Source organism: Muscardinus avellanarius (assembly GCF_963383645.1).
Source record: "Muscardinus avellanarius genome assembly, chromosome: 7".
Taxonomy (NCBI): Eukaryota; Metazoa; Chordata; class Mammalia; order Rodentia; family Gliridae; genus Muscardinus; species Muscardinus avellanarius.
The window spans coordinates 91453718-91481072 of record NC_137793.1 but is presented as its reverse complement, the minus strand read 5'-3'; the positions used below and the strand labels follow the sequence as shown (position 1 = coordinate 91481072).

The 27355-nt window shown below is 35.9% G+C and overlaps 1 protein-coding gene across 1 annotated transcript in view; it reads left to right on the top strand.

Moving 5' to 3' along the window:
- PTPRC (protein tyrosine phosphatase receptor type C) overlaps positions 1–27355 on the top strand; it is a gene marked incomplete at both ends in the record, with an annotated part of 121808 nt that overhangs the window by 76779 nt on the left and 17674 nt on the right. The window contains 11 exons of the mRNA XM_080698742.1: positions 1311–1430; positions 2554–2709; positions 4927–5052; positions 14492–14600; positions 15520–15554; positions 17046–17155; positions 18327–18417; positions 18508–18584; positions 25388–25424; positions 25518–25615; positions 26777–26902. Coding sequence (XP_080554868.1) covers positions 1311–1430; positions 2554–2709; positions 4927–5052; positions 14492–14600; positions 15520–15554; positions 17046–17155; positions 18327–18417; positions 18508–18584; positions 25388–25424; positions 25518–25615; positions 26777–26902 — 1085 coding nt within the window. The remainder of the gene's footprint in view (positions 1–1310; positions 1431–2553; positions 2710–4926; positions 5053–14491; positions 14601–15519; positions 15555–17045; positions 17156–18326; positions 18418–18507; positions 18585–25387; positions 25425–25517; positions 25616–26776; positions 26903–27355) is intronic.

The window sequence follows — 27355 nt, the reverse complement described above, 5'->3', positions numbered from 1 at the left end:
TCTTCTTCTTCTTCTTATTATTATTATTATTATTATTATTATTATTATTATTTTGTAGTACTGGGGACGGAACCCAGGGCATTCTACCTCCAAGCTACACCCCCAGCCCTATTTTTTTATTCTTTATTTTGAAACAGAGTCTCACTGAGTTGCAGGGAGGCCTCACTAAATAGTGTGCTGGCCAAAAACCTGAGATCCTCCTGTCTCAGCCTCCCAAGTACTGGGGTTACAAATGTGCACCACCATGCCGGGGTTTACACTGCTATTTCTAAGATTGTAGGATTCCTGGTTTGCTTGCATGTCTTATCCAATAAAGTTATAGTATTTTTAATTTGCTTTGGAGTGCATTTACTATTTAGTTCCGATTATCAGGGAAAGCTGGGCCTATAATTGCTCTCGCTTTGACCAAACTTAGTATCTTCATTACATTCAGAGCTTTAAGAAAATTACACTTCTGGTTTTTCCTCCTTTCTTTTTTCTTCCTTTTTTCTTTTCTTTCTTTTTTCCTTTATCTTTTTTTGTGGTACTGGGGATTGAACCCAAAGACCTTCTACATCCGAGCTACATAACCGTCCCTTTCTATTTCTCACTTTGTTTATTTATTTATTTATTTATTTTTTAACAATTTTTTATTGAACATAAGTAGTATACACTTATACTATATTTGGTGCCCTCTCCCCCCCGTCCCCTTCCCCCCCACCAATGGTTGTCCAGGTTAACCATGTCTTATTCATAATTTTACACATGTTCAGGTGTAGACCTTCATTAATCCAGATCGGCCTTTCTCCTCTCCTATCTTTCCATTAAAACTTAGCTAGTATTTCCCCTCTAATATCTGGGGTCCTACTGGTATCCTTTGTGTTTTCTAGTTTGGGCATATTAGAGGAAACATGTGTATCTTCTCCTTCTGTGCTTGGCTGATCTCACTTAACATGATGCTCTCCAGGGCTTTCCATCTTCTTGCAAATGATATAATTTTGTTCTTCTTTATGGCTGAATAGAATTCCATTGTGTGTATTTCCCACAGTTTTGCTATCCATTCATCTGTTGATGGTGATCTGGGTTGGTTCCATATTTTGGCTTATTTCTCACTTTGAAACGGTGTCTCATAATGCTACTGAGGGCCTCATTAAACTGCTGAGGCCAGACTTGAACCTGTGATCCTCTTGTCTCAGCCTCCAAGTACAGGGTTCTCCTTTTTTATAGCATCATTCTTCCATATACTTAGCACATTTCCATACACTTAGCATCATGTTTTCATGCTGTGTCTTGCTTTTTATATTACATGCTCTTGTTTTCTTTTTTAACAGGTCCAGAAATACCTCAGGATCCTCGTTGTCAGAGTGAAAATTATCATAAAGGAGTAATTACCTGGGATCATCCTGAAACTTTATTTCATGGATTTACTCTTTGCTATTGGAACCATAAAGGTAATTTGTATAGAATTAGTTTCTTATCCAGAAAGATAAGTCAAGAATTTGAAAGTACTAGAAATATGGATTGAGTCAAGGTGCCACAGAGCTTTGGCACAGAGACTGTCAGGACATCTTTTACATCCTGTCTGCTTTGATTTTAAAATTGTTCCCCTTTGTGAGCTCAGCACATCTTCCATGTTTACATATTTTCCTTGATCTACCCAATCTTTGTATACAAAGCCTTGAGAAAAAAAAATCCACATATAATATTCATTTGTCTTTCAAATGTTATTGTAACTTTTACTGTTTTGAAGTCATTATTCAAACCCCCAAACAAAATCAGACACCTAACTTATTCGAGCCAATACGTACAAAATATTGAGTAAATAAAAATGAATGTGAACCCTTCTAGCCACTAGCATCAATTTGGAGAAATCTTGAAAGGTAATTCTTAAAGTTTAATTTGAATTCTTACAGAAAATTTAGTTTAATTTGGCTTCCACAAAATCAGTGAGAAACTATGTCATGACTAATTCAATTATGTAACTTTCAAATGAGGGTATTTAAGTCAACAAACACCTCCTGGACATTTTTTGAGGGGGATACTGGGAAAGAGACCATCTTCACAAATGTGTCTCAAATTATTAAATATATAGTCTACCAAATGAATTATATGAAACTGTCATTTTCGAATATTTAACTATACTTGTAATTGGATTTGTTCACATACATTTGCTGAAAATTGTATGTACTTTTGAGTATCAAGAATATACTTTTCAATATCAAGCATCAGTCTGAAGTTGACTTGGAATGATCTATAGAGACCAAATTAAAAACATTCTTGCTGGGCATGGTGGCACATGCCTGCAATGTCAGTACTTGGGAAGTTGAGACAGGAAGATTGCAGGTTCAAGATCAGCCTCAGCAACTTAGATAAGCCCTTAAATCTTATTGAAATCCTGTTTAAAATAAAACAGAATATAGCTGGGGTATAACTCAGAGGTAAACTCCCCTGGGTTCAATCCCTAATACTACATAATAGATAGCAACAACAAACAACAACAACAAAAAAAACTCCAAATTAAAACCATCGTGACCTAGACTTTTAATGATTAATTTAAAAAATTCTTTCCCTAAGGAAACTGCAGTAATCTGAATGAGAACACAACTACACGTGACTTGGACAATTTGAAACCTTACACAAAATACCACGTATCCATCTATGCCTATGTGAATGCAAAAGTGGTGCGTAATGGAACTGCAAGGAAGTGTGAATTTCAGACAAATGAAACATGTAAGCTCTGTATCTGAATGTGTCTTTCCATGCATGAATGGCAAAAAGTAAAGAACAAGTATTTTAGCCTTAAACACATCTGCTTTTATGCTTCATGTGGGGAACACACTGATATGGCACATTTATTAACATCTAGGATTTATCATAATTTTAAACCTAATAATTAAAAAGTGGCTATCATGTGCCCTCTATATTTCTCAGAGAGAGTCATAAAATTGTAGCAATGAGACATGAGAACATATGAATCAGTCGAATTGGTAGAATTAAGGCAATTTAAGCATCTAACCAGCTTAGGTTAAAAATACATCATCTGTAGTTGTCTTTCCTATATAGAAATATTAATTGCAATCAGATTTATTTTGGCTCATGGTTTCAGAGTTTCAGTCCGTGGTCTCCTGACTCTGGTACATAAAAATCATGGTGGGAGGGTATAGTGGAGGTGGGGAGTAGAGGGCAAGAGTTTGAAAAGAGGAGGGAAGGAGAGACAGAGAGGAAAAGAAGAGAGAGAGGGAGAGGGAGAGTGAGAGGGAGAGGGAGTCATGAACAAGATAAACCCTTCAGGGCATACCCCCAGTGACCTACTTTTTCCAACTAGTTTCTACTTTCCAGTAGTTCAATCAGTTATCAACAGATTTATCATCAAATGGTTTAATCCACAGATCCTCAGGATCCAATCATTTCCCCAAAACCCACTGCTGAATTTTCTCCACTGGGAACCATGCTTTTAACACATGAGCTTTTGCAGGGGAGAGGGTTGAGCCTTTTCTACTCAAACCCTGACAACCTTCATGAAGGAGAGAGAAGGAGAGATGGCCCTGAGTGAGCAGCATCTGTAGAGACTGTTATGGGCGCCATGCTTATAAAGAGTGGTGGTTCTGTTCAGGGTTAAAACATTCCCCATATCCTCCAGGTTCTGGCTGAAAGTGTCAGAGGCTATGCGTTTGTTGTCTTTCTGAGTTTCTGTGATACTGTCATGGGTCAGCATGATAATTTCTGTGGGTTCTTGACTTCCTTGGTGAAAAGAATTTCAACACAAGTCAGGCAGAGATAAAGGCAGAGGTTTAATTCAAGTAAAGCAAACATACTCCTTCAAGGGAAACCCGGGCCATTTCTAAAGCGTGACACTGATTGCTGGGAGTAGAGCATCCAAGATCTGCCCAGATCTGTCCAAGAGCTGCTCCCTACATCTATCCTTTTTTATAGGGCCCACTAGAGAAGTTGGCCAGGTACACATGGGATGGTGGGCTCTTTCTTTGAAGCTTTAGGGTAACAAAAGGTGGAATTCCTTTTAGATAAGAATGGGGGGGGGGAGCAGAGACATGAAACAAGACACAGGTTTCTTTAACAAAAGGTATAACTAACTTGTCCTGGGGATTTTCCTGGAGGCAAATGGAACTTTAACCAAAGGTTAAGTTCTCTCAGGTTTAATTGCTTCAGGAATTTCCAATATGGATCCAGTCTATTATGATTTAAAAGTATGGGCCTGGGTTTTTAAAAATAACCAAGCTCTGTTAAACAAAACTAAAGATTTCAGATTTTAAAATCCTATTTTTTTCCTTCCCAGTCGGTCTTATTTATATCTAAAATTTATTTATTCTATTCTACCTCATCAATAGTATTATAGAAAACAAAGACACTTGTGGCTTGTATTCAAAGACCCCAGCCTATCTGTACCAAGATATAAAAGCAATTCAGGATAAAATAGGCAGTTGTGCAGTAGGCCTTGAAGGCTTCTCAGTTATTCTTATTTTTCTCTCCCCACTCTTTCCCTCTCTCTTCTTCCCCCCATTTTTTTTCAGTATTGGGGATGGAACCCAGGGACATTCTACCCCTGAGCTACATCCCAGCCCTAATTTTTTATTCTTTATTTTGAAACAGGGTCTCACTGAGTTGCAAAGAGCCTCACTTAGTAGCTGAGGCTGTCCACGAACTTGGATTCTCCTGTCTCAGCCTCCTGAATGCTGGGATCTCCCTCCCCTTTTTTACTTGCCTTTAATTTTATACACACTCCTTTGGGGCTTGCATGAACGCCCATGGCTGGAACTGAATCAACAGGCAGCTTATTTTCCAATGCTTTGCTCTAGCTTTTTAAAATTTTTGTACTATCTTGCTCCAAACTAGTACTTGAAATACCTTATATTGTATGTATATTGTCTAGTAATTTTAATATGCATTCATTACATGATTGAAATAACAAATATGTCTTTGTTTTGATAGATCCAGGCAAAGTGGAGGGAATGATGGTTACTCAGAAGACAGATAACAGTATGATCGTCAGATGTGAATCTCCTAAGGAGGTTAATGGCCCCAAAAAAGAGTACCATTTGGAAGTAAAAGCTGGAGGTATTAACGAAAAAAGTTATTCCAGTAACTCCTGCAAATTCCTTGTAGAAAATCTTCGATATTCAACAGAATATGAGTTTTTGGTAAGGTCATGTTTTCAATAATCACCATAGTACCAGTATGCATTATAATGACTATTATCTAGTATTTAAATATTATTAAAATCAATGTTCATAAGAGCTCAAGAAGTTCTGCTATCTAATAAAGTCACATATTGGATGTTAGAAAAATTTGACTCCAAACTTTTTATCCCTGGATTTAAAAACAGTGGCTTAAAGCAATTGCCTTCTTAGATTACTTTACAAATTCACACTGGTTTAATTATAAAGATATCATTTCTTCTGTGCCATGATATGCATTTTCTGAGCAACAAATTATTACTTTGACACAATTTTTTCTTTTCCTCAGCTTTTTAACCTTATTAATGCAAGTTTGTCAACTGCCAAAATTTTCTATGTACTTTGAGATTAGAAAATACTAGAAAAAACATGTTAGAAAATCCTAGTGAACATTTTAAAATATCAATTGTCTCATTGCTTATGTGTCATTTCCTACAAATATACTTCTAAAATGTGCACTGCAGATTTCTATGCATTTAACAAGTGTATTATCAGCATTCTAAATGCACAGTTAGATAAACTGTATATTTTATATATGATTATATCATGCACACATCTCCATGTTAAATGTTTTATAACTGTAATTTTTATATTTATGTGGGATTCTATCATCTGTTTCTATCATATCTAATGATAACTATGTTTATCTTTAATATGCACAACATTCAATAAGCATTCTAATTGGTGAATAAGAAAATCTTTGAAGGTCTTTAATCAATTCTGTTTGATAAATCTTGAAAAATAAATGTGTTTGATCAAAGGGAATCTACATATATTTCAGAATATTTTGGATGCATATCACTATGTTTGTATCAATCTATGCCCCTCGTTTTTGACATTTAGTAGGTAAGATATGTATGGATATCTGTTTTAACGAGGTTTCTTTACTTTCTGTTGAGAGCAAATACAGTTTTGTGGTTGTTTTTATGATAATAAATTCTTTACCTCGTTTAGTCAATTTTCTTTGAGTAAGGTCTTTGTATGCTAATTGTTACAGTTTGGGAGAATATGGTTGTGGTGAAACTGTTTCCTGGGAACCCCTGCGAGGGTCCCGGACACACTTTCCCCAAACCCATAACAAAACCCAAAAATGACCAAAACCAGAAATAAACCGCGCGTTCTTGACCTAAGCTAAGAATAAATATTCATCGCATGGACAGCTGCTGAAGATTTAAAGAAGTTTATTAAAAAGATAGAAATACAGAGATAGTTACAGCCCTGTGCCGGGGTGGGGCACAGGGGGGCAATTCGAATGAAAATGCCATAGAACTCCAGTTTACTAAGTGTTTTATCCCGACCAAGTCCGCCCAAGTCTGAGGCAGGTCCTTTGATCTGGAGATAATGCTACCCCTTATCTCCAGCCCCAGCTCTGCTTCTGCTATCTCTGCAGCTGGATTTGTGGCCGGAGGGGGGAGCAGTCCTGTCTCCAAACACAGGCCTCTACCTTTTGTTTTATCCCCCAAGATGTGTGAAATTGTTTTAGAAATGTAAAGAAACCTTCTTTCCTGGCTCCAGCCTTCCTCTTTTACAAAATGTAAATTACAAGTCTCCCTGCTAGCTAGCCCTGGCTTTCTTAGTATAAAAGATATATTTTTAAAATTGGAAATCTTTCCCAATACTGATACATTAATAAATTTTAAAACCTCTTCCCAATACTAGTACACTAATGATATTAAACTCTATGTGTTATTGTTTTCAGTGTGTTGTTTATTTTTAAATTTTATTTATAGCACTTAAAGTCATAATTTTTTCTTTATGTAGGAAAGTTTGTCACTTTTGTTCCTGTTAAGTTGAAATTTCTAGTTAAATATTTAATGTGAAGTTCATCATTGACTTCATATGTTTTATCATTTAAAAATAATTTTTTTATTTATAATATTTTTTAGTTGTGTTTTTCTTCATCAGACAAACAGGTTAGATTTTTTTATTTTAAGATTTAAAGAAATTTATTAAAAAGATAGAAATACAGAAAATAGTTACAGCCCCATGCCAGAGTGGCATGGGGGGAGGGTGGTCCGAGCCAATTCACCACCCCCAAGATAAAGCACACGTGGACCAGACATTTTATACCCATGACCTCCATCTTGTTTATGTAATTCTGACATAGTGAACTTCCCTGTAAGGTACCACTCCCAGGAAGGTGTGGCAAGGTGTCTCCTTTCAGGAGGGTCAACCCCGCCCCCAGTCCTAGCTAGCTTATCTAATCATGTAGATCTGTCTTTAGATAAAGGCCAAGTTCTCCTCTCCTATTGACTTGCTAATTACATTTAGCTAAGTCAATCTAAGTTTCAATAGCCAAACAGGTTAGATTTTATCAAAGTATTTTTATCACACTATAATTAATGGTACCATAGTTGTGATAGCAGAGTATAATTTGTTTGTAAGGTGAAACATAGTAATAGGTTTCCTAATGCTAAACCATTGCTACATTCCAGGGATGAAGAAAGCTCTGTTCTACCATCATATATTATTCAAGTATTATTAAGTCAATCACTTAATACTTAAAGTCTTTATGAGTATATATTCATAAAGAAAGTTATCAAGTAAGTGAGTACAGATGGTATTGCCGTACGTGTGGGTACACACGTGTGGGTACACATCCTTTCTCCATTTTGGCACAAAGGTTATGCTAATTGGATAAAAAACATTGAAGTTATTTTCCCATCTCATGACTTTAAATAACATAGGGATAATTTGTTCCCTGAAAACTTTTGTTTTAATTCCATTAATGCAGAGGAATTCTTTTTTTTAGTTTCTCGATTTTTAAAATGTACGTTTATTGGTGCATTGTAATTGTCCATCATAATGAGAGGCAGAGTGACAGGGACAGACGTGTGCCCGGCACTTGGTGTGTTTCCCTCCAGATCCTACCCCACTCCCTCACTCCCTCCTCGCTGTACATATTCAAATTGGCGTGGATAGCTTTGTATTTGTATACAGCATTTGAACTGTTTTCCTCCATAGCTTATTCTTCATTTTAATTATTAATTAGTTATTCTTAATTAATTCTTAATTCCAATTTCTCTTCCTCCACCTCCTATTCTTAATTTCTTTCCACTATTTTATGATTCTTTCTTTCTTTCTTTTCTTTCTCTCTTTCTTTTTTTTTTTTTTTTTTTTTTTTTTGGTGGTACTGGGGTTCCTGGAAGCCCTTCTCCCTCCAGGTTACACTCCCAGACATATTTTATATTTTTATTTGGAAATAGGTTCTCTTAAGCCAGCGCGGCTGGCTTGGAACTTGCGCGATCCTCCTGTCTACGCCTCCTAAGTGCAGGGATTACAAGTGTGCGCCACCATGCCCGGCTGATTATTTCTTTATTTATCTAAAGTCTCTTGTTTCTCAATTTTTCTCTAATTCCACCTATGAGAGAAAAAAGCAACCTCTAATTACTGAGATTGGATAATCTCAGCATAATATTTTACAGTTTTATCTATTTCCTACAAATGACATAATTTTGTTCTTCTTTATGGGTGAGTAAAATTCCATTGTGTGTATATACCACAGTTTCATTATCTGTTGCCCATTCATCTGCTGACAAACACCTTGACTTATTCCATAATTTGGCTATTGTGCACTGTGCTATTATAAATATGAATAGGCATGGATCAATATATCATTCTAACTACAGTTGCTTTGGAAGGATACTGAGGAGTAGAATAGCTGAGGCATATGGTGGTTCCAGTCCTAGTCTTATAAGGAATATCCACACTAATTTACATAGCAGCTATACCATTTTGTAATTCCACCAATAATATATAAGGTTTCTTATTTTTCTTCCACATCCTCACCAGCATTTATTACTGATTGTATTCTGTAGTGTGTGTGTGTGTGTGTGTGTGTGTGTGTGTGTGTGTGTGTGTGTTATTGGAGATTGAACCAAAAACAGTCTACATCTGAGCTATACACCCAGTCCTTTCTTTATTCTTTATTTTCATTTTGCAAGAATGAAATTAGGTTCCTGAGGCTGTCCTTGACCTTGTGATCTTCCTTGTCATAGGCTTACAAGACCTGTGCCACCATGCCCAGCTTGGAGTTTGTATTCTTGATGATTGCTATTCTAATTGGAATGAGATGGAATCTCAGTGTAGATTGATTTGAATTTTCTAATTGCTTATAATGTTGAACTTTTTCCATATATATGTTGGCTATCTGTTTATTTTGTTTTGAGATGTATCTGTTCATCTCAACTGCCCATTTTAAAAAGTGGGTTGAGATTTAAGTTTTCTTAAACTGTTTTGTTTATTTGAGATATTAGTCTTCTATCAGAGAAAAAGATAGCTGGTAAAGATGTCCTCATCTGTAGGTGTTCTGTTCAGACCCTTGATAGTTTCTTTTGCTGCAAAGAAGCTTTTCAACTTAGTTCTATCCCATTTATTAATTCTCATTTTCATTAATGGGACTTTGGGAGTCTTATTGAAGAAGTGCTCCAGAGTGCCTATATATTGGAGAGTTACTCTTATGCACTTTTCTACTAAATGCAAAGTTTCTGGTCTAAGTTTTAGTTCTTCTTCTTCTTTTTTTTTTTTTTTTTTTTTTTTTTTTTTTTTTGGTGGTACTGGGGATGGAATCCTTCTAGCTCTGGGCTACACTCCCAGACTTATTTTATATTTTTATTTGGAAACAGGGTCTCTTAAGCCAGCACGGCTGGCCTCGGACCTGTGATGTCCTCCTGTCTCCACCTCCCAAGCGCGGGGATTACAAGCATGCGCCACCATGCCCGGCTAATTTTTAGTTCTTTTATTCATCTTTAGCTAACTCTTGAGCAGGGTGAGAGATTGGGAATTAGCTTCATTTTTCTACATGTTTTTCAAACACTGTTGAAAAGGCTGTTTTTTCTCAAGCATATTATTTTGCACTTTTGTAAAAACATCAACTGGCTATAAGTGTGAGGATTGGTTTCTATATCTTCTATTCTATTTCACTGGTGTATGTGTCTGTTTTTATGCCAATACCATTGTGTTTTTATTACTATAGCTCTATAGTATCATTAGAAATTAGGCATTTGATGCCTCCTCTGTGGTTCCTGTTACTAATACTATTCTTAAAGGACTTAAAAACTCAACCAGAAGACTTACTAAAGCTGATAAAAATTAAACAATTAAAAGGACACAAAAATGAACACAAAATTATTAGCATTTCTACACACCAATTATGAGTCAACTGAAGAAGAAATCTGGAAAACAATTCCATTCACAATGGCCTCAAAAAAATATAAAATAGGTCTGGGAGTGTAGCCTGAAGGTAGAAGGGCTTCCAGGAACCCCCCCCCCAAAAAAAAAAACACCCCTAAAGTGCATATGAAAAACAAAAGACCCAGAGTAGCCAAGTCAACTCTTTATTTATTTATTTATTTATTGGTGGTACTGGTGTTTCTGGAAGCCCTTCTACCTCCAGGCTACACTCCCAGACCCATTTTTTTTATATATTTTTATTTGGAAACAGGGTCTCTTAAGCCAGTGAAGCTGGCTTCGAACCTGCACGATCCTCCTGTCTCTGCCTTCAAAGCGGGGGAGGGGGGAATTACAAACCTGCGCCACCACACCCGCCCAAGTCAACTCTTAATAATAAGGACAACACAAAAGAATTCTTTGAAAACCATTTATATTTTATTTCAAATGATTAATCTTTTTTAGATATCTCAGGATTTTTTGAGTAAAACATCTATATTATTTTTAGAAATAGTCCCTGAAAAAGCAATATTTTGTCGTTACCATGACACTGTACATCTATTCCATCTCCCCAGTGCCTGGTCAGCTCCTGGCACACTGGCTACTTTTAGTTTCTTGAACTCGCCCAGGTTTCAGCCCCCTAAGTCTCTCACCCCGTGCTCTCTCTCTGTAGAATTATGTTCCTCTACTCTTCAAATATAAACGATTATTCTGGTAAAACATAAGTGGACATTATACTAAAATAAACCTTACAATTCAAATTAGAGGATAGTTTTTCATTTATACACTCCCTTTCCCAACCCTACAAAAGGTTGTTTTGTGCTACCACATTCGCCCCTCCATGAAGAAGCAGTAATTTTAGCTTCAGTCACTGTTGCAATCTCTGCTCAACAAGATAATAGAATTCTTCTTAGTATTATTAATTTTTTATTTTCATTGTTCATGGATTCATTTTGATGTTATTCTGATAGCTTTTAGATTGAAAGCATCCTCCCCAATATATGTGATTTTTCTTATTAACTAAAAAACAAGCAAACAAGAAAGTTACAAACTGTCTTTTTGGAAACATTTGGACTGTATCCTATGTCTGTGGTGTCTATCAATCACTTATGAATGCCTGTGCATAAAATTTAATGAATGAGTTTCTACAGTAGATTGTTCTAATTATAGATGGTGGTAAAGAATCCATGATTATGAGTTGGAAAAGTTTTTAATTAAAGAAGTGCTTCTACATTTCTGATGCTAGAATTTTTATTGCTACTAATTATTACCTTGGAATAGATAATTATCTTTTGTAATTTTTGCCCTTAGAAATTTACAGAACTTTTTATAGATAAATGTATGCTAAATGTTTGTGAATGTTCTGTGACTACTAGGGAAAATTTATTCTCTTATAAAGTAGAATCTCATAAATCTATGTATGTATGTTAAATATAACATATATTATGTAGAATAACATATATGTTATAGTTAGGCTACTAGTAATTACATATGTTACTATTATTATTTTTGATGATATTAATTACAACTAGTTTTACATAAATTTATATTTTGCCAAGATTTGTGTAGATTCTTTATTTTATCAGCTTATCTGTATATCTAAATTGCTTTTGCTTTATTTGTGTTAAATATTATGACATTCTTATTTATGGTAGCCACATTTGTACTGTAAATTATACCCTGTGCCCATTTACCCTTAAAAATTATGTGCATTTTATGAATAGCTCTTATAATAAACAGCATATAGTCCATTTTTTCATTAAGATAAAATGCGAAAAACTTCCATTGTAATACAGAAGTTTACCTTTAAATCATGAACCTTTTGGTGTGTTGGATTTTATTTATTCCACCAATTTTTATTTATTCTTGCTGATTATAATTATTATCATTATAAATAGGCTTAAATTTTTTTCATATTTGCTCTATCAAAAATATTTGGTAGAAGCACATTGATATAACTTAGAAGTTTCTATTCTAAGTTAAAGCAAATCTGCATATTTTAATTGAAAGTGAATAATATTGTATGAGAAATAATGTATGCTTTACATTTCAATGTATACATTTACATTGGAAACTAAGCCATTTTCTTTATTATTACTGAATTTTAGGTCTATCTTCACAATGGAAAATTTGGTGGACCTTCAGTTACTAAGTATCAGTCAACATCTTGTAAGTCATTTCTTTGTTATATCTACATAAAATATATATTAATTCTTACAAAGCTATATTATTTTACATTAATACATTTAATTAAGGGCTTAAATAATACATTTTGTATAAAAATATTTTAAGTTGTCAGTCTAAACATAAATATATGCAGACATATTAAAAGAATATTTTTTTCTTTGTATACTTTTACTGACATATTATCAATATACATTTTAGTGAGGGTCAAGATCGTACAAAAACCATGAGTTTGTTTCCCTTTGGGTCCAACTCTGCTGCCTACCCCTTTCCATATATAATAGTGAGATTGCAGTGACACCTTCACACATGAGCATAGCATAATTTGAACTATTTCTTTCAGAACGTTCTCCTTTTCCCTTTCCACAACCGCCTTCCTATTCCCTTCCACAATTCTACCGGTCAGGCTACTCGATTATCTAAATTCCCCTTTGTTTCCTTTTTTTTTTTTTTCTCTAGCTTCCACTTATGAGAAAACTTTGACCCATGACTTTCTGAGACTGGCTTATATAATTCGACATAATATTCTGTAATTTCATCTGTTTTCCTACAGATGATATCTTTCTGTTTTTCTTTATGGTGAAGTAAGATTCTGTTGTGTATTGTGTATATAGGTTAGTTCCATAGTAAGACTATTGTGAATTGCACTTCTATAAACATGGCTATGCATGTGTCACTATAGCATTCTGACTTTAATTCCTTAGAAAGGATAATGAGAAGTGGTAGGATTGGTTCATGTGATGGTCGCAGCACATCCTTTGGAGTTAGAATCTAAGGGTAGGTTTTGGTTTGCTTTTCCTGGATTGCTAATGTGTGTGTGTGTGTGTGTGTGTGTGTGTGTGTGTGTGTATGTATATATGTATATATGTATATATGTATATATGTATATATGTATATATGTATATATGTATATATGTATATATGTATATATGTATATATGTATATATGTATATATGTATATATGTATATATGTATATATGTATATATGTATACATATATATTGGAAACTTGTGAGTGCGCCATCATGCCAGGCGTATAATGCATTAACTTTTTAAAACTTATTTTAGGAATTATGGAACAGATAAAAAGATATTAGGCTTCTAATCAATTTTTCTAACAGCCAGGCGTGGTGGCGCATGCTTGTAATCCCCACGCTTGGGAGGCGGAGACAGGAGGATCGTGCTGGTTCCAAGCCAGCCTCGCTGTATTAAGAGACCCTGTTTCCAAATAAAAATATAAAAATGGGTCTGGGAGTGTAACCCAGAGGTAGAAGGGTTTCCAGGAACCCCAGTACCACACACACAAAAAAAATTTTGTTCTTCATACTACAAAGTGATAGAGTTGGGAGTAGAACGTAAACAATCTAGCTCTGGAGCCCAGACTTAAGCCACGATTATTCTGCTGTTTTTTCACTTTAAATATTAAGCCTTCGTAAAAATTTAAGTCAGAGAAAGTCTTATCATTACTGTCAAATAAAATAAATTTTGAGTCTTGGTTAACTGATCAGTGAGCACACAAAGGGGGGTGTTTTTGTGGAACAGAACCCTTTTCCATCCCCTTAGGAGGTTATCGACATCTGCATGAAAAGTTAAGCCACACGAGTTTCTCTGAAAATTACAATAACTAGATTCTCTCCTTGATCCCTTTAAAATCGATTTTCTGAAAAAGAATTAAATCGAAATGATAGTATTTCATAAAATGATATTATTTAATGGATAGAAAGGAAAATGCTCTTCTCTATTCTTACTACTTTAAAAATATAAGTGCGTTTATGGGTTCTGAATAATAGAGCTAGAATTGCAAAATCTGTAATTTATTGTATTTGGTCTTACTCTTAAACTTTTAGTTTTTTAAAGCTTCACAATAATGGGTAAACATTAAAATTAAGTTAGTTAAAGATTATTATTCACATCATCAAAAAATATGTGACCCAATAATCTCTCATGTGTTATTTTACTCAATTCTAGATAATTCTAAAGCCCTGATCATATTTCTGGCATTTCTGATTATTGTGACATCAATAGCCCTGCTTGTTGTTCTCTATAAAATCTATGATCTACATAAGAAAAGATCCAGGTAAGAGTTGACTTATAAATTAAAAAATAATAATGGTAGTACTAAAGATGTGAACTATATCCATGAGGTGGTGGTGGAACCAGTTAAATAAATATAGAAAGTAGAGAAGGCAGAGTGGTGTCTAGTTCATGACTAAACTTTGAGTAGAAAACTTTTAGTACGGTGTTATTGGCTCGTATTGAGTATTTATATTTTCTATACTTACTAATAAAATTGTGGGCTGGTTTTATTGATAATCAGCAAGAAAATTATGTTTGTTCTAGTATAGCATGAGTCAGAGGGGTCTAAGTATTAAAAGAAAAGGAAAAAGAAAGTGATAGCTAAGGAAGTATATTTGTCTCTTTGGCCAATAACTAAATTTTATAAAAAATTTACATAAAAAGCTAAATTTTATTTAAAAAGAAGCAAAATTGAAATAAACCCTATTTCATCACTTAAAGGTTAGCAACCAACTATTGGTTGTTTGTATCCTTTCTGATTTTTTTTTTTTACTCCCTTCATTTCTCGCTTTTCTTCTTCCTTTTCTTTTTTTTTTTCAATGTGTGTAATGTGTGTGTGTACTCCTTAGGATTGAACCCGGATCCCCACACATCCAGCCCTATTTTACTTTTTATTTTGAAACAGGGTCCCATTATGTTACCTTGCGCTGGTCTCAAGCCTGCGATCCTCTTGTCTAGGTCTCCCAGGTTGGTAGGATCATGGCCTGGGCCATGGTACCAGGCGCTGACCTGCCTTTGTTCTCACCTCTGCTCCTGTGATTCTTTTCTTCCTTCCCTTCTCTCCCGTCATCTCTGTCCCTTCCTCCATTTTCTCCTTCCTTCAACACATTCATTAAACAAAATCAGCTCAATTCAATTGAATGCCAATTCAATTTAGTGTTTCGTAAGAATATAGAAACTTCTGTTTCTTATTTTCACAGCAATTCAGATGAGCAACATCAACTTGTTGAAAGGGGTAAGTATGCATTTCTTAACCAATATATATTCCTCTGTCTGCAATTGTATCTATTTATTTTTAATAAGAATTAGGCAATTTTAATTGAATCTGGACTTTCTTGTTTTTATTTTGTGGTACTGGGGATGGAACCCAGGGGCCTTCTACCTCTGAGCTACACCCCCAGCCCTATTTTTTAGTCTTTATTTTGAAACTGGGTCTCACTGAGTTGCAAATACTAGATTGGCATGCTTGTGCCACCCCGCCCAGATTATTTATTTAGATTTAAAAAAAAATAAAACATGAGCTGGTAAAAAGAGACAGAGTTGAAGAAATTAAAACTACATTTACAATAAGGAACGTTATTTCTTTTCTCTTAGTTTAAAAAAGGCAGAGTTAAAGAACTTCTCTGTCCTGTGTCAGCTTGTGTTTGGAGGGTCTCTCCCTCACCACAGCAGGTAGCAGCTGTGTGTGCAGAAATGTCAGGACTAGTTCCTTGGAGGTCCTTTGTTGCTTTGTTTTCCTTTGCATAATTTATCACTCTCTGGCACTGTGTTTTATTTATATATTGGTTGTTGATTGCCCTCACTAACTAGAATGTAAGTTTTGGGAAGACGGAGGTTTTGCCTCCTCATTTTAATAAAGACCATTCAGTAAATAAATTAACAAATTAACATGTCCTATGAGTTTGTTTTGATCGGCCTGAGAGGGGGATGGAGACCGCAGATGTAACAAGCCCCTGGGCAGAGAAGGGAAATTCAAGCAATCAAGACAGACTAGAGAATGTTAAACCGTTTATATTAAAATAGATACTGATTGAATCTTGGACTGCTTTTAGACCTTATACGCTCAAGCCCCATAAGAAAATAGAATTTTCTTATGCTTCTAAAACTATTGCTTTTAAAGATCCATCCACAATTATAGCTCATGATGGCTAAAGTGTGTTTTAGCTCTATGGTAAGTTATTTCACACCCATAGTATTTAATGGGTCTTGTGTTCTGGAAGCACAACAAATGAATACAACTAGTTTCACAGTTTAGTAAACAGATGCTCAAATTAAATTGAATGGTGGGTGGAAGGGTATTCATCATATTCTCTTATTTTACCAATACAATTACAATGGTTGGTGATGTTTAAAATGTAAAGAAAAAGAATAAACAGTAATACCGATAAATGCATATGTTGGTTGCTATAAAATGCATATAATAGAACAGAAATATGAATATTCTAACAACGATGATATTTGTTCTGAGATCTTTTCTGTAGGCATAAAAACGGGGAAGAGCATTCGAGTAGAGGGAACAATAAAGCCCAGAAGAAGACTGAAGTATACGATTTAAAAGTCATTGATTGATAAGAGAATGTGTACATGGAAAGGAAACTTCCCAGGCAGAAAGTTTGTTAGAAGGGAAAACACTTAGGATTAAGTCCAAGAAATAAATTTTATAAAATTTGTGCACATATGTGAAAGGTAGATATTAACACTAGTTTTGAACTCTTCATGTTTCTAGATGATGAAAAACAACTGATGAGTGTGGAACCCATTCCTGCAGATGCTTTGCTGGAAACTTATAGGAGGAAGATTGCTGATGAAGGCCGGCTTTTTCTGGCTGAGTTTCAGGTATGGGTTGTCCTTGACATCGGATAAGATATTCCACCCAGTCTTGAAGACAATTTCACTTCAAATGTTTAATTATATTAATCAACACAGGTACTACTAACAGATAGTTACAGGCCAGATGAGAGGTTGGTAAGAGCATAGTATGAAGGAAGAAAATATGAAAGTATGATGCTTTATTGTAATTATTATTATTATTATTATTATTATTATTATTTGCAGATCTGTGGATGGAACCCAGGGGCATTTGACCTCCAAGCTACATCCCCTTCCCTATTTTTTTATTCTTTATTTTGAAACAGGGTCTCACTAAGTTGCAGAGGGCCTCACTAAGTAGCTGAGGCTGTCTGCGAACCACGATCCTCCAGTCTTGCCCTCCCAAATGCTAGGATTAAAAGCACATGCCACCACGCCCGGCACTTTATTGTATTATTAAAATTATGTTTGTGGTGTTGGAGATTGAACCCAGGGGCATTCTACCTTTGAGTTAAATTCCTGTCCCTTTTATGTTTTATTTTGAAACAGGGTCTCACTAAGTTGCTAAGGCTGGCCATGAGCCTGTGATCCTCCTATCTCAGTTTCCCAAGTATAGGGATTACAGGCATGAACCACCATGCCTGGCATGCTTTATTGTATTATAAAATCTCATCAAACATATTTGGCTGATTTGGGACTTGTATTATAGATAATTCTTCAAAATCTATTTTTTAAATGAATTTTGAAGTAGCACATCAATTAATTCTAAATTTTCTCTTTACTCTGGGTGTGGTGGTGCATGCCTGTAATCTTTGGAAGGCTGAAGCAGAAGAATCATAGGTTCACAGGAACTTAGTGAGACCTTGTTTAAAACTAAATAATTAAATAAGGCAGGGGGTGTAGCTCAGAGGTAAAACACCCCTGGGTTCAATTCCCTGGCAGCAATAAATAAATAAATAAATAAATTAATTTTCTCTTTTTTCATGGTTTCTTCTGAAAGCAAACCATCATTAATTTTTAAGAAACAATATAATTTTTGCTTTTTCCTAATAATGTTAATTCCAATAATATAACATTTTTATCAGCAAAACGGGGAGGATTTTGTAGGATGTCACATTTATTCAAAATGACAAGTGGGAAGGGGAAAAATTATTTTCCCTGAATCTTCTATAACCCAGAGATTCTTTGTGTCTTTCAGAGCATTCCCCGGGTGTTCAGCAAGTTTTCCATCAAGGATGCTCGGAAGGCTTTGAATCAAAACAAAAACCGCTATGTTGACATCCTGCCATGTGAGTCTTCATTGAGAATTGAGTTTCTATATATTGACACTACTTGATCACTCATTATTGTATTTCTTTATTTTTCTTCTCTCTGAACAGATGATTATAACCGTGTTGAACTCTCTGAAATAAATGGAGATGCAGGGTCAAACTATATAAATGCCAGCTATATTGATGTAAGTAAAAATGCCCAATTATTTTATAGTCTCATTTTATTATTGAAACTTTAGGTTTTCTTATTACTAGGCATTTTATTCATTTTTTTCTTTGGCTCTTCAAATGTTATTGTACATTGTTTATTCATTTATTCATTTATTAAATTGTTTATTTACTTACTTTTTGGAACTGGGTAAGGGAACCAGGAAAAATCTACCTTTAAGCTACATCCCCGGCCCATTTTTAAAATTTTTTGTTTTGAAACAGGAGTTTTTCTAAGTTGAAGGTTTTGTTAAGTTGCTAAGGCTGGCCTTGAGCCTAAAATCCTCCTGTCTCAGTCTTCCCAGTACTGGGATTACAGGTACATGCTACCATGCTTAGCTTTGCAAATGTTTAGAAATATTATTAGGAATATTTTAAAGTGAGCCCATAATTTCACTAATATCAACAGAAAAATCACCAATATTTACAAGACTAGTTAATTATTATGCACCTATTGGGGCTAGATGTAACACAACATTTTCCTCTTTGTGGAAAACAAGGTAATACTAAGAACTAATACACTGTGATGCTGATACATTCTGGATAGTAAACTAAATAGTTAATCAAGTATTTCTCATAAGAGCCTCTTTGACCCTGGCCCTGAGAACTATGCCCACCATCTACCAGAGGCCTGGGAGGCTCAGGTTAATCTGTTACCTTATCCTTGTTCACGAAGTTAGTAAAGGTTTGAGTTGAGATTCACCTCTAGTCGGCTGACATATCTGTCACTTGCCAGAAATAGTTTTACAATGGTGAGAATATCTGTACATGGTAATCTTATCCAAAATAGTTAAAATTTTAACTGATCATATAATTGTTAAATAAATAGCACAGGACTTAAATAATTTTAAATGGCATGAAAATGCAGACTAAAAAAATATTTTTCAAACCCAATCTGCCATTTGCCAAATATTTCCAATTACCAGAAGAGAAAACTTCTATGTTGGGCTCTTATTTATCTTGCTAGAGTTTCTTTATACACAAATAAAAAACACTAGCATTTGTTATCAATACTTTCTATAAAAATTTTAACATAATATGAAGACCATTTTGTAACCTGCTATAAATATTATTTATTAATATTTATGTTATATATTATTTATATATGTATGTTATATATTATTTATACAACGTATACTTATATACTATTTATATATATTTATACTAGATATAATTTATGTATTTATATTATGTATATTATATATTTATTTATATTTATGTATTATTTATGTATGCGTTACTACCTGTTATTTATATATTTATGTGGTATATATTATTTATGGATATTTATTTTATATATTATGTATACATATGTAGGAGTTATATGATATCACTGTAAAGAACAGGGGGTCAGCCAACCTTTTCCTGTGAGGCCCAGAGAGTAAATAATTTTGATTTTGCAGAGCATCTCTTATTTGTCACAACTACGCAGCTCTGTCACACGTGGCCAAGCTCGCATACACTATATACCACAGGACTGTGTTTCACAAAGAACTTAGTTACAAAATCAGGACAAGCTGAATTAGGCCTAAGGACATAGTTTGCTAACAACAAACCTAGAACACTTTTACTTCTAATTTTTATAGTAATTTCTGTTATAACTACATGATGGTTACTTAATCAGCTTCTTATTAGTGGGTATTAATTAAATATGGTTTCTAAATTTCTAGACTACCAAAACTGGTGTAATGAGCCATCTTGACTTATATTATTCTTCCTGAGTTTTGATATCAGTAAGATTAATCTCAAAAGGATAGATTGCAAGAACAAAGAGCATAAACGTTTGTAATTAAAAAAAAAAAAAAACTTTTAGCTGGGTGTGGTGGTGCACTCTTGGAATCCCAGTACTGGGGAGGCTGAGACAGGATCATCTCAGGTTCAAGGACAACCTCAGCATCTTAGCAAGGTCCTCCGTAATTAAGTGAGACTCTATTTCAGTATAAAAAATAAAATAAGACTGAGAGTGTAGCTCAGGGGTAGAATGTTTCAGACACAAAGAAAAAAAATCACTTACAAATGGTCCTCTACTAGTGGTGTACCAGTTTACAACCCCTCAGTCAAACATACTTATTGCTGGGCATGGTGGCGCGCGCTTGTAATCCCCGCAGTTGGGAGGCAGAGACAGGAGGATCACGCAGGTTCGAAGCCAGCCGCGCTGGCTTAAGAGATCCTGTTTCCAAATAAAAATGTGAAGTATGTCTGGGAATGTAGCCAGGAGGAAGAAGGTTTTCCAGGAACCCCAGTACCACCAAACAAAACAAAACAAAAAGAACCCAGAAAAACCCATACTTATTATCACACATATTTGCTATCAATAGAATTCTTTGAAAAATCAGATAGCTTACAGAGTATGCTACCATATATGCTTATTCATTAGGCAATTCCCAAAATTTTCTGAAAGGAAAAACAATTGAAATCGAGGTGCTTTTTGTTGTTTTTATAACTCTTGTTGTTGGTCCACTTGAATATATAATATGTTAGTGGAGTGGAGGTTCAAGTTTTAATGATAACTATTTCCACAGTGTATTTGTTTCCTAGGACTGCCATAACAAAATTTAATAATTAAGCAGCTTAAAAACAATAAAACTGTATTCTTGCATAGCTCTGAAGGTCAGAAGCCTGAAATCAAGGTGTTGGCAGAACCAAGTTCCCGCTGAAGGCTCTGGGGGACTCCCTTCCTTGCTCTTCCCAGCTTCCAGTGGCTCCTGACAGCCCTTGATGTGTCCTGGCTTATGACGTTACGGGCCCAATGTCTGTCTCCATCCCCTGGCCTTCCTCCCTGTGTGTCTCTGTACACTGTATCTGAACGTCCTTGTTATTTTTTATTAATATACTCTTATTGATGCATTGTTAATTATACACCATAGTGAGGTTCAATGTGATACAAGCATGCATACACATAGCACTTGATATGACTCCCTTCGGATCCCACGCCCCTGCCTATCATACATTAAGGAGATCGGTAGTGATACATTTGTACATGGACATGGCATTGCTTGAACTGTTTCCTTCATCATGCCTTTATTTCCCTTTCCTGCCTCCCTTCCACTATTCTATTGGGCGCTCTCCTCTCTTTTTCTCTCTCTCTGCATTTATTTGAAGTCTCTTATTTCCTATTTTCCTCTCTAGTGTCTACATATGAAATGAAACACACAACCCTTGACTTTTTGAGACTGGCTGATCTCACAGTATAATAGTCTCTAGTTCCATCCTTTTACCTGAAAATGACATTATTTTGTTCTTCTTATGGATGAGTAAAATTCTATTGTGTGTATAGATGAAATTTTTGTTATCCATTCATTCCTCTTCTAAGGAACTTGCTGTTGGTCTTAGAACATATAGTTATAAGGTTTGCAAGTTCCACAGACACGCGAGATCATCCATGCAGGTGCCATAAGTCTTTATTAGTTCAGCCCACTTGTCCCGGGCAGCTCCCTCCCCCACCCCCGTGTCGCAGGTGCGGGGTGGGGGTGGTGGAGATGTGTGGAAGAGAGCCTTCCATGAGTGTAGGAATCTCTCTGTCTCGCAAGCTTCTTCTTCTTCTGGATCGCTCCGTCCCCCTTTTTATCAAAGGGGAGTGGCTTTCTGCGGGAAAATCCTAAACCTTGCAGGGTAAGGAGGTGGGTCAGCCCCGCCCCTGCCCTGTATGGGGCGGGGGTCCAGAACCTAACATCTCGGCCTTTTTGGTCATAGGGGCGACGACTCTATTCGAGCTACTTCCTGCTGTCAGAGGGGGCGTAGTCAGGGGCCCCAGGCCGGGAGTCAGGATCCAATCCCCCGGAAGGGCGGGGGCAGGTGGGCATGGCCGCAGCGAGAGCTGGAGGTAACCTTGGTTAACAGGCAAGGTGCTATTAAAGAAAGAAAGAAAAATTGTGAGAGCAGATCCTGGGAGCCCTTTTAACTATGAGGTAGATTGTCACTAGATCTATTAATTTAAATAGCAACATTTCCCTGAGGAGAACATCTTCCGCCCCTTCAGCAGCTTCTATTTGACCAGAGTTACAAATAGCAGCAACTCCCTGAGTGGGTATAGGTTTTTCTGGTCAAACGAACACCTGTTACTGAGTCAGGAGCATCAGTAACCGACTTCCAAGGTTTAATACTTATGGCAGTTTAGCATCCTGAGAGGGAGAGCACCATAACATGTAAACAAGTGGACCTGCTAAAATATAAACATCAAAGAGAGTTACGTTGAGAAAAACGAAGCTTAGTAGGTCCTAATACTGTGCAAGAGAATTTGTCCTGGAGCTATTGTAACGGAGTCCTTTTAGATATGGCATAACCCGTGGGCAGAGGCCAGAGGGCTTGCCCTCATCACCCTGGATCGAGATTGGGGAATACTAAGGCCTGAAAGATCGAGCAGGCCAAAGAGGAGACTGGCTTACCCTGTACCAGTAGAGTAACCCTAGGCCAGCAGGGACGATGGAGGATGGAGATATAAGGTTTGCAAGTTCCACAGACACGCGAGATCATCCATGCAGGTGCCATAAGTCTTTTATTAGTCCAGCCCACTTGTCCCGGGCAGCTCCCTCCCCCACCCCCGTGTCGCAGGTGCAGGGTGGGGGTGGGGGAGATGTGTGGAAGAGAGCCTTCCACGAGTGTAGGAATCTCTCTGTCTCGCAAACTTCTTCTTCTTCTGGATCGCTCTGTCCCCCTTTTTATCAAAGGGGAGTGGCTTTCCGTGGGAAAATCCTAAACCTTGCAGGGTAAGGAGGCGGGTCAGCCCCGCCCCTGCCCCGTATGGGGGGGGGGGTCCAGAACCTAACAATAGTCTTTCATATGGACCTCATTTTAACTCTTATGTCCTCAAAGACACTATTTCCAGACATGGGTACATTCTGCTATGAGGTTCTGGGTAGACATGAGTTTTGGGAGAATATTGTTCAATCCACTGCAGAGTTTGTACATGATTACAGAATAGTTTAGAAATATTTTTTCCAGTCCCATCATTCCTGAAATAAACAACGTCAACATTGCCTGACTAATCATTCATCAGGTTACTTTTTGAGACATTGATTAATTTTCCAGAGCCAAATCACTGACATCAGTGATTATGATGACTATTATGACAATAATGACATAATTTATTATACATTGGCGATTTATCAATCATCACTTTTTAATGTTTTTACATGTATTAATTAAATCTCACAACAACTCTATGAAGTTTTCTCCATTTTGCTAGCCAAATCAGAATTGGGATTTTTTTCCTTCAATCATCTTTCCCTAAGAACAGCACTCTAAACTTTGTCTCCCATTAACTTTGCTTGGAATGCCACAGTTTTTGCATCCTTACTGCATTATATGGAAATCTACCTTAATGAATAAGCACTTCCCGTAACATGTGCTTGTGATATTCATAATGCAATCTCTTATTCTCTGTTTTTCTCATCTTTAAAATACTTTTTTTGTGACAGCCAACATTTTGCAAATAAGAATTCATAGTCCAAAGAATAATTATTAGCAGTAGGTCATATTTTTGGCCTCATTTTAACTGATTTGGTCAGATGACTTCTGCAGACCTTCACAATTAACATTGATCATGTTTTAGAATCCAGTGTCTTTTTCAAATAATAGTTTGCTTTCCAAATCAAAGTAATTGAGAGAGCAGACCTACTAATATGAAAGATTTTTCAATGATTTAAATGGTCTCTAAAAATAACCTACATTTTCTGTTCAAATATGCATATATGATAATTATGGTATCAGGATATACTTCTATTTCTCCAACAGAACCGGGAGCCCCTGGAAATCGGGGTGTGGTGGCCCCTGTAATCTCAGTACTTGATGGGGTTGAGGCAAGAAGATCACAGGTTCAAGGCTAGTCTTAGTAATTTAGTGAGGCCCTCTGCTACTTAGTGAGACTCTATGTCAAAATAAAAATATTAATAGGTGTGTAGCTCAGAGGTAGGATGATGTCATTGGGTTCAATCTCCAGGATTCCCAATAAATAAAATTAAATAAGTGCTTGACATATTGTTGCAACTTGATAAGTACTATGTGAATAAATTAACATGACTAATACTATGCCATACAAAGTTACTAAAATAAATTATGAATTCCTGTGGCTCACATGCAAAATTTCATTCATTGGCAAAGCTGGTCTCTTTCTATGGAACTTTTCTTAATGCTGGGGTTCTGAGATAAAGATAGGTTTAAGGAGTGTGAGAGAATTCTGAAAGAAATTAGCATATCTTATCTGCTCTGCGCTCCTTTTTTGTCTTAGCAACAGGAGTAGAGAAAGCAGACATTGTAGGCAAAGAAATGAAAATTATTCTATCACTTATCTGGAATGGCAATAAGAAAGCCCTCTGGGGAAATGAGCAGTGTATTTTGACAGGACTTTGGAGGTACAAGTGCAAAGGGCAATCCCAAGGGATTCATTGAACGGAATTGAGTACGAATCTAAAAAGAGACTGCATGGCTGGCAAGAAGGTTGTAAGAGCTGGCAAAACATAAACTCTAGGAATAATTGAATTGCTCTTGTAAATTATGACACTATTCCAGGTGAGGATGAAATCTAGTTTTACAAATTGTTTGATATAACCATACAGCAAATGGCATGAAAGTTATGAGCATTCTTGCAAATGCTAACTGATCTATTTGGCACAGTTAAATTCCTGATCACAAGTTAATAAAAATCCCTGCACTTATCTAAAATTGACCAGGGAAATGTACAACCAAGAAATGGTAGGTCTAAAGTAACTTCTCACACTTTTGCATACTAATGAATAATCGGGTATTTGTAAATGACATATATGTCTTCATGTTTTCTGGACAGGGTTTCAAAGAACCCAGGAAATACATTGCTGCGCAAGGTAATTAATTGATAATCCAATATTATTGTTGAAAAGTTATTTTACAGTCTTTCTAAGAAAATGTATCTTAACGTATATTGGTTTATCTCCTAGGTCCCAGAGATGAAACTATTGATGATTTCTGGAGGATGATATGGGAACAAAAGGCCACAGTTATTGTCATGGTCACCCGATGTGAAGAGGGAAACAGGGTAAGAACTTAGAAGATTCAGAGGGTGGAGGTTGGGATCAGGAAACGGAAGAATTGAGTTACATTTCAAAAAGCCACATAGATGTGCTTGATGTCCAAAATAGCACTCTATTTCAGTCAGATTAGTGCTCACGTGATTAAAATTATCATGCATGTAGAAAAATAAAATTTATAAATATATATTATGTGGATTATATTGAGATGTATTTCTTTACTTCTTGGGCTTTTATTTTATTTGCTTCCTTTTTTTTTTTTTTTTTTTTTGGTAGTACTGGGATTCCTGGAAACCCTTCTACTTCTGGGCTACACTCCCAGACCTATTTTTTTAATACATATTTTTATTTGGAAACAGGGTCTCTTAAGCCAGCACAGTTGGCTTAAAACCTGAGCAATCCTCCTGTCTCTGCCTCCCAAGCGCGGGGATTAGAAGCGTGCACCACCATGCCCGGCTTGTTTGCTTCTCTTTTTAATGTTGTTATAAATTTAATACATTACAATAGACTAAGTGCACAAGTTCTTGTGAACATTCAAAACAAAACTGAGTTTAGGGAGATAGGGGTCAACTCGTGCTACTATAGAGGATTTAAAGTTTCTCATTTATTCAGCCTAAAATTGACCACCAACAATAATTTCCTCTTGCTGCCACTGAGCATGTCTCCTTTGGTATTTATTTATTTATTTATTTATTTATTTATTTATTTATTTATTTTACAGGTACTAGGGATTGAACACAGGGACATTCTACCTCTGAGCTACACCCCCATCCCTATTTTACTTTTTTATTTGAAACTGAGTATTACTAAATTACAGAGGGCCTCACTAAGTTGCTGAGGCTGGCTTCCAAACAGCAATTCACCTGTCTCAGCTTCCCAAGGCCTGGGATTACAAACATGCACCACCATGCTTGGCTGATCATGTCTTCTTTAAAGTGTGGCTAATCCTGGTGAGATCATCCTTCTACTAAAGAGTAAGAAGGAAATCCTTCAGGAAATATGAATGGGGAATAATACATTTCAAGTATCACAATTTAAGGTATTTACTTAGTGAAGACTATACAAATGTGAGAATTTCAGATGAGTACACTTTGGGTTTTTAAGAGTATGTGTTCAAAGTTGGTTTCAGTGAAAAAATAAAATCATTAGTAATTGTTTATTAAATCTAGAACAAGTGTGCAGAATACTGGCCGTCAATGGAAGAAGGGACTCGGGCTTTTGGAGACATAATTGTGAATATCAATGAACACAAAAGGTGTCCAGATTATATCATTCAGAAGTTGAACATTACAAATGTGAGTTGGTTTCATTATATAATTTTTGTTTTGATGTTGTTTTTATAAAAGCATAATGATAAAATATTAAATGTAAGAAATTAAAATATCTGGTTTTTTTTTTTTTACGGTATGAGGGATGCAACTCAGGGGCATTCTACCTCCGAGCTATACCCCCAACTCTATATTTTATTCTTTATTTTTCGAAACAGAGTCTCACTGAGTTGCAAAGGGCCTCACCAAGTAGCTGAAGCTATCCGCGAACCACAATCCTCTTGCCTCAGCCTCCTCAAATTCTGGGATTACAAGCATGCACCATCATACCTGTTTTAATGATCTTTAGAGGGAAAGCTTAGGTTAGAACAAGAACTCAAACTGACAGGGTCAAATTTAAGTCAGTGGTCACAAAGACATGTTTGCCTATGTCAAATCAAAAGTACATGTTATGCTGGACCCTTAAAGAATAAAAAGACA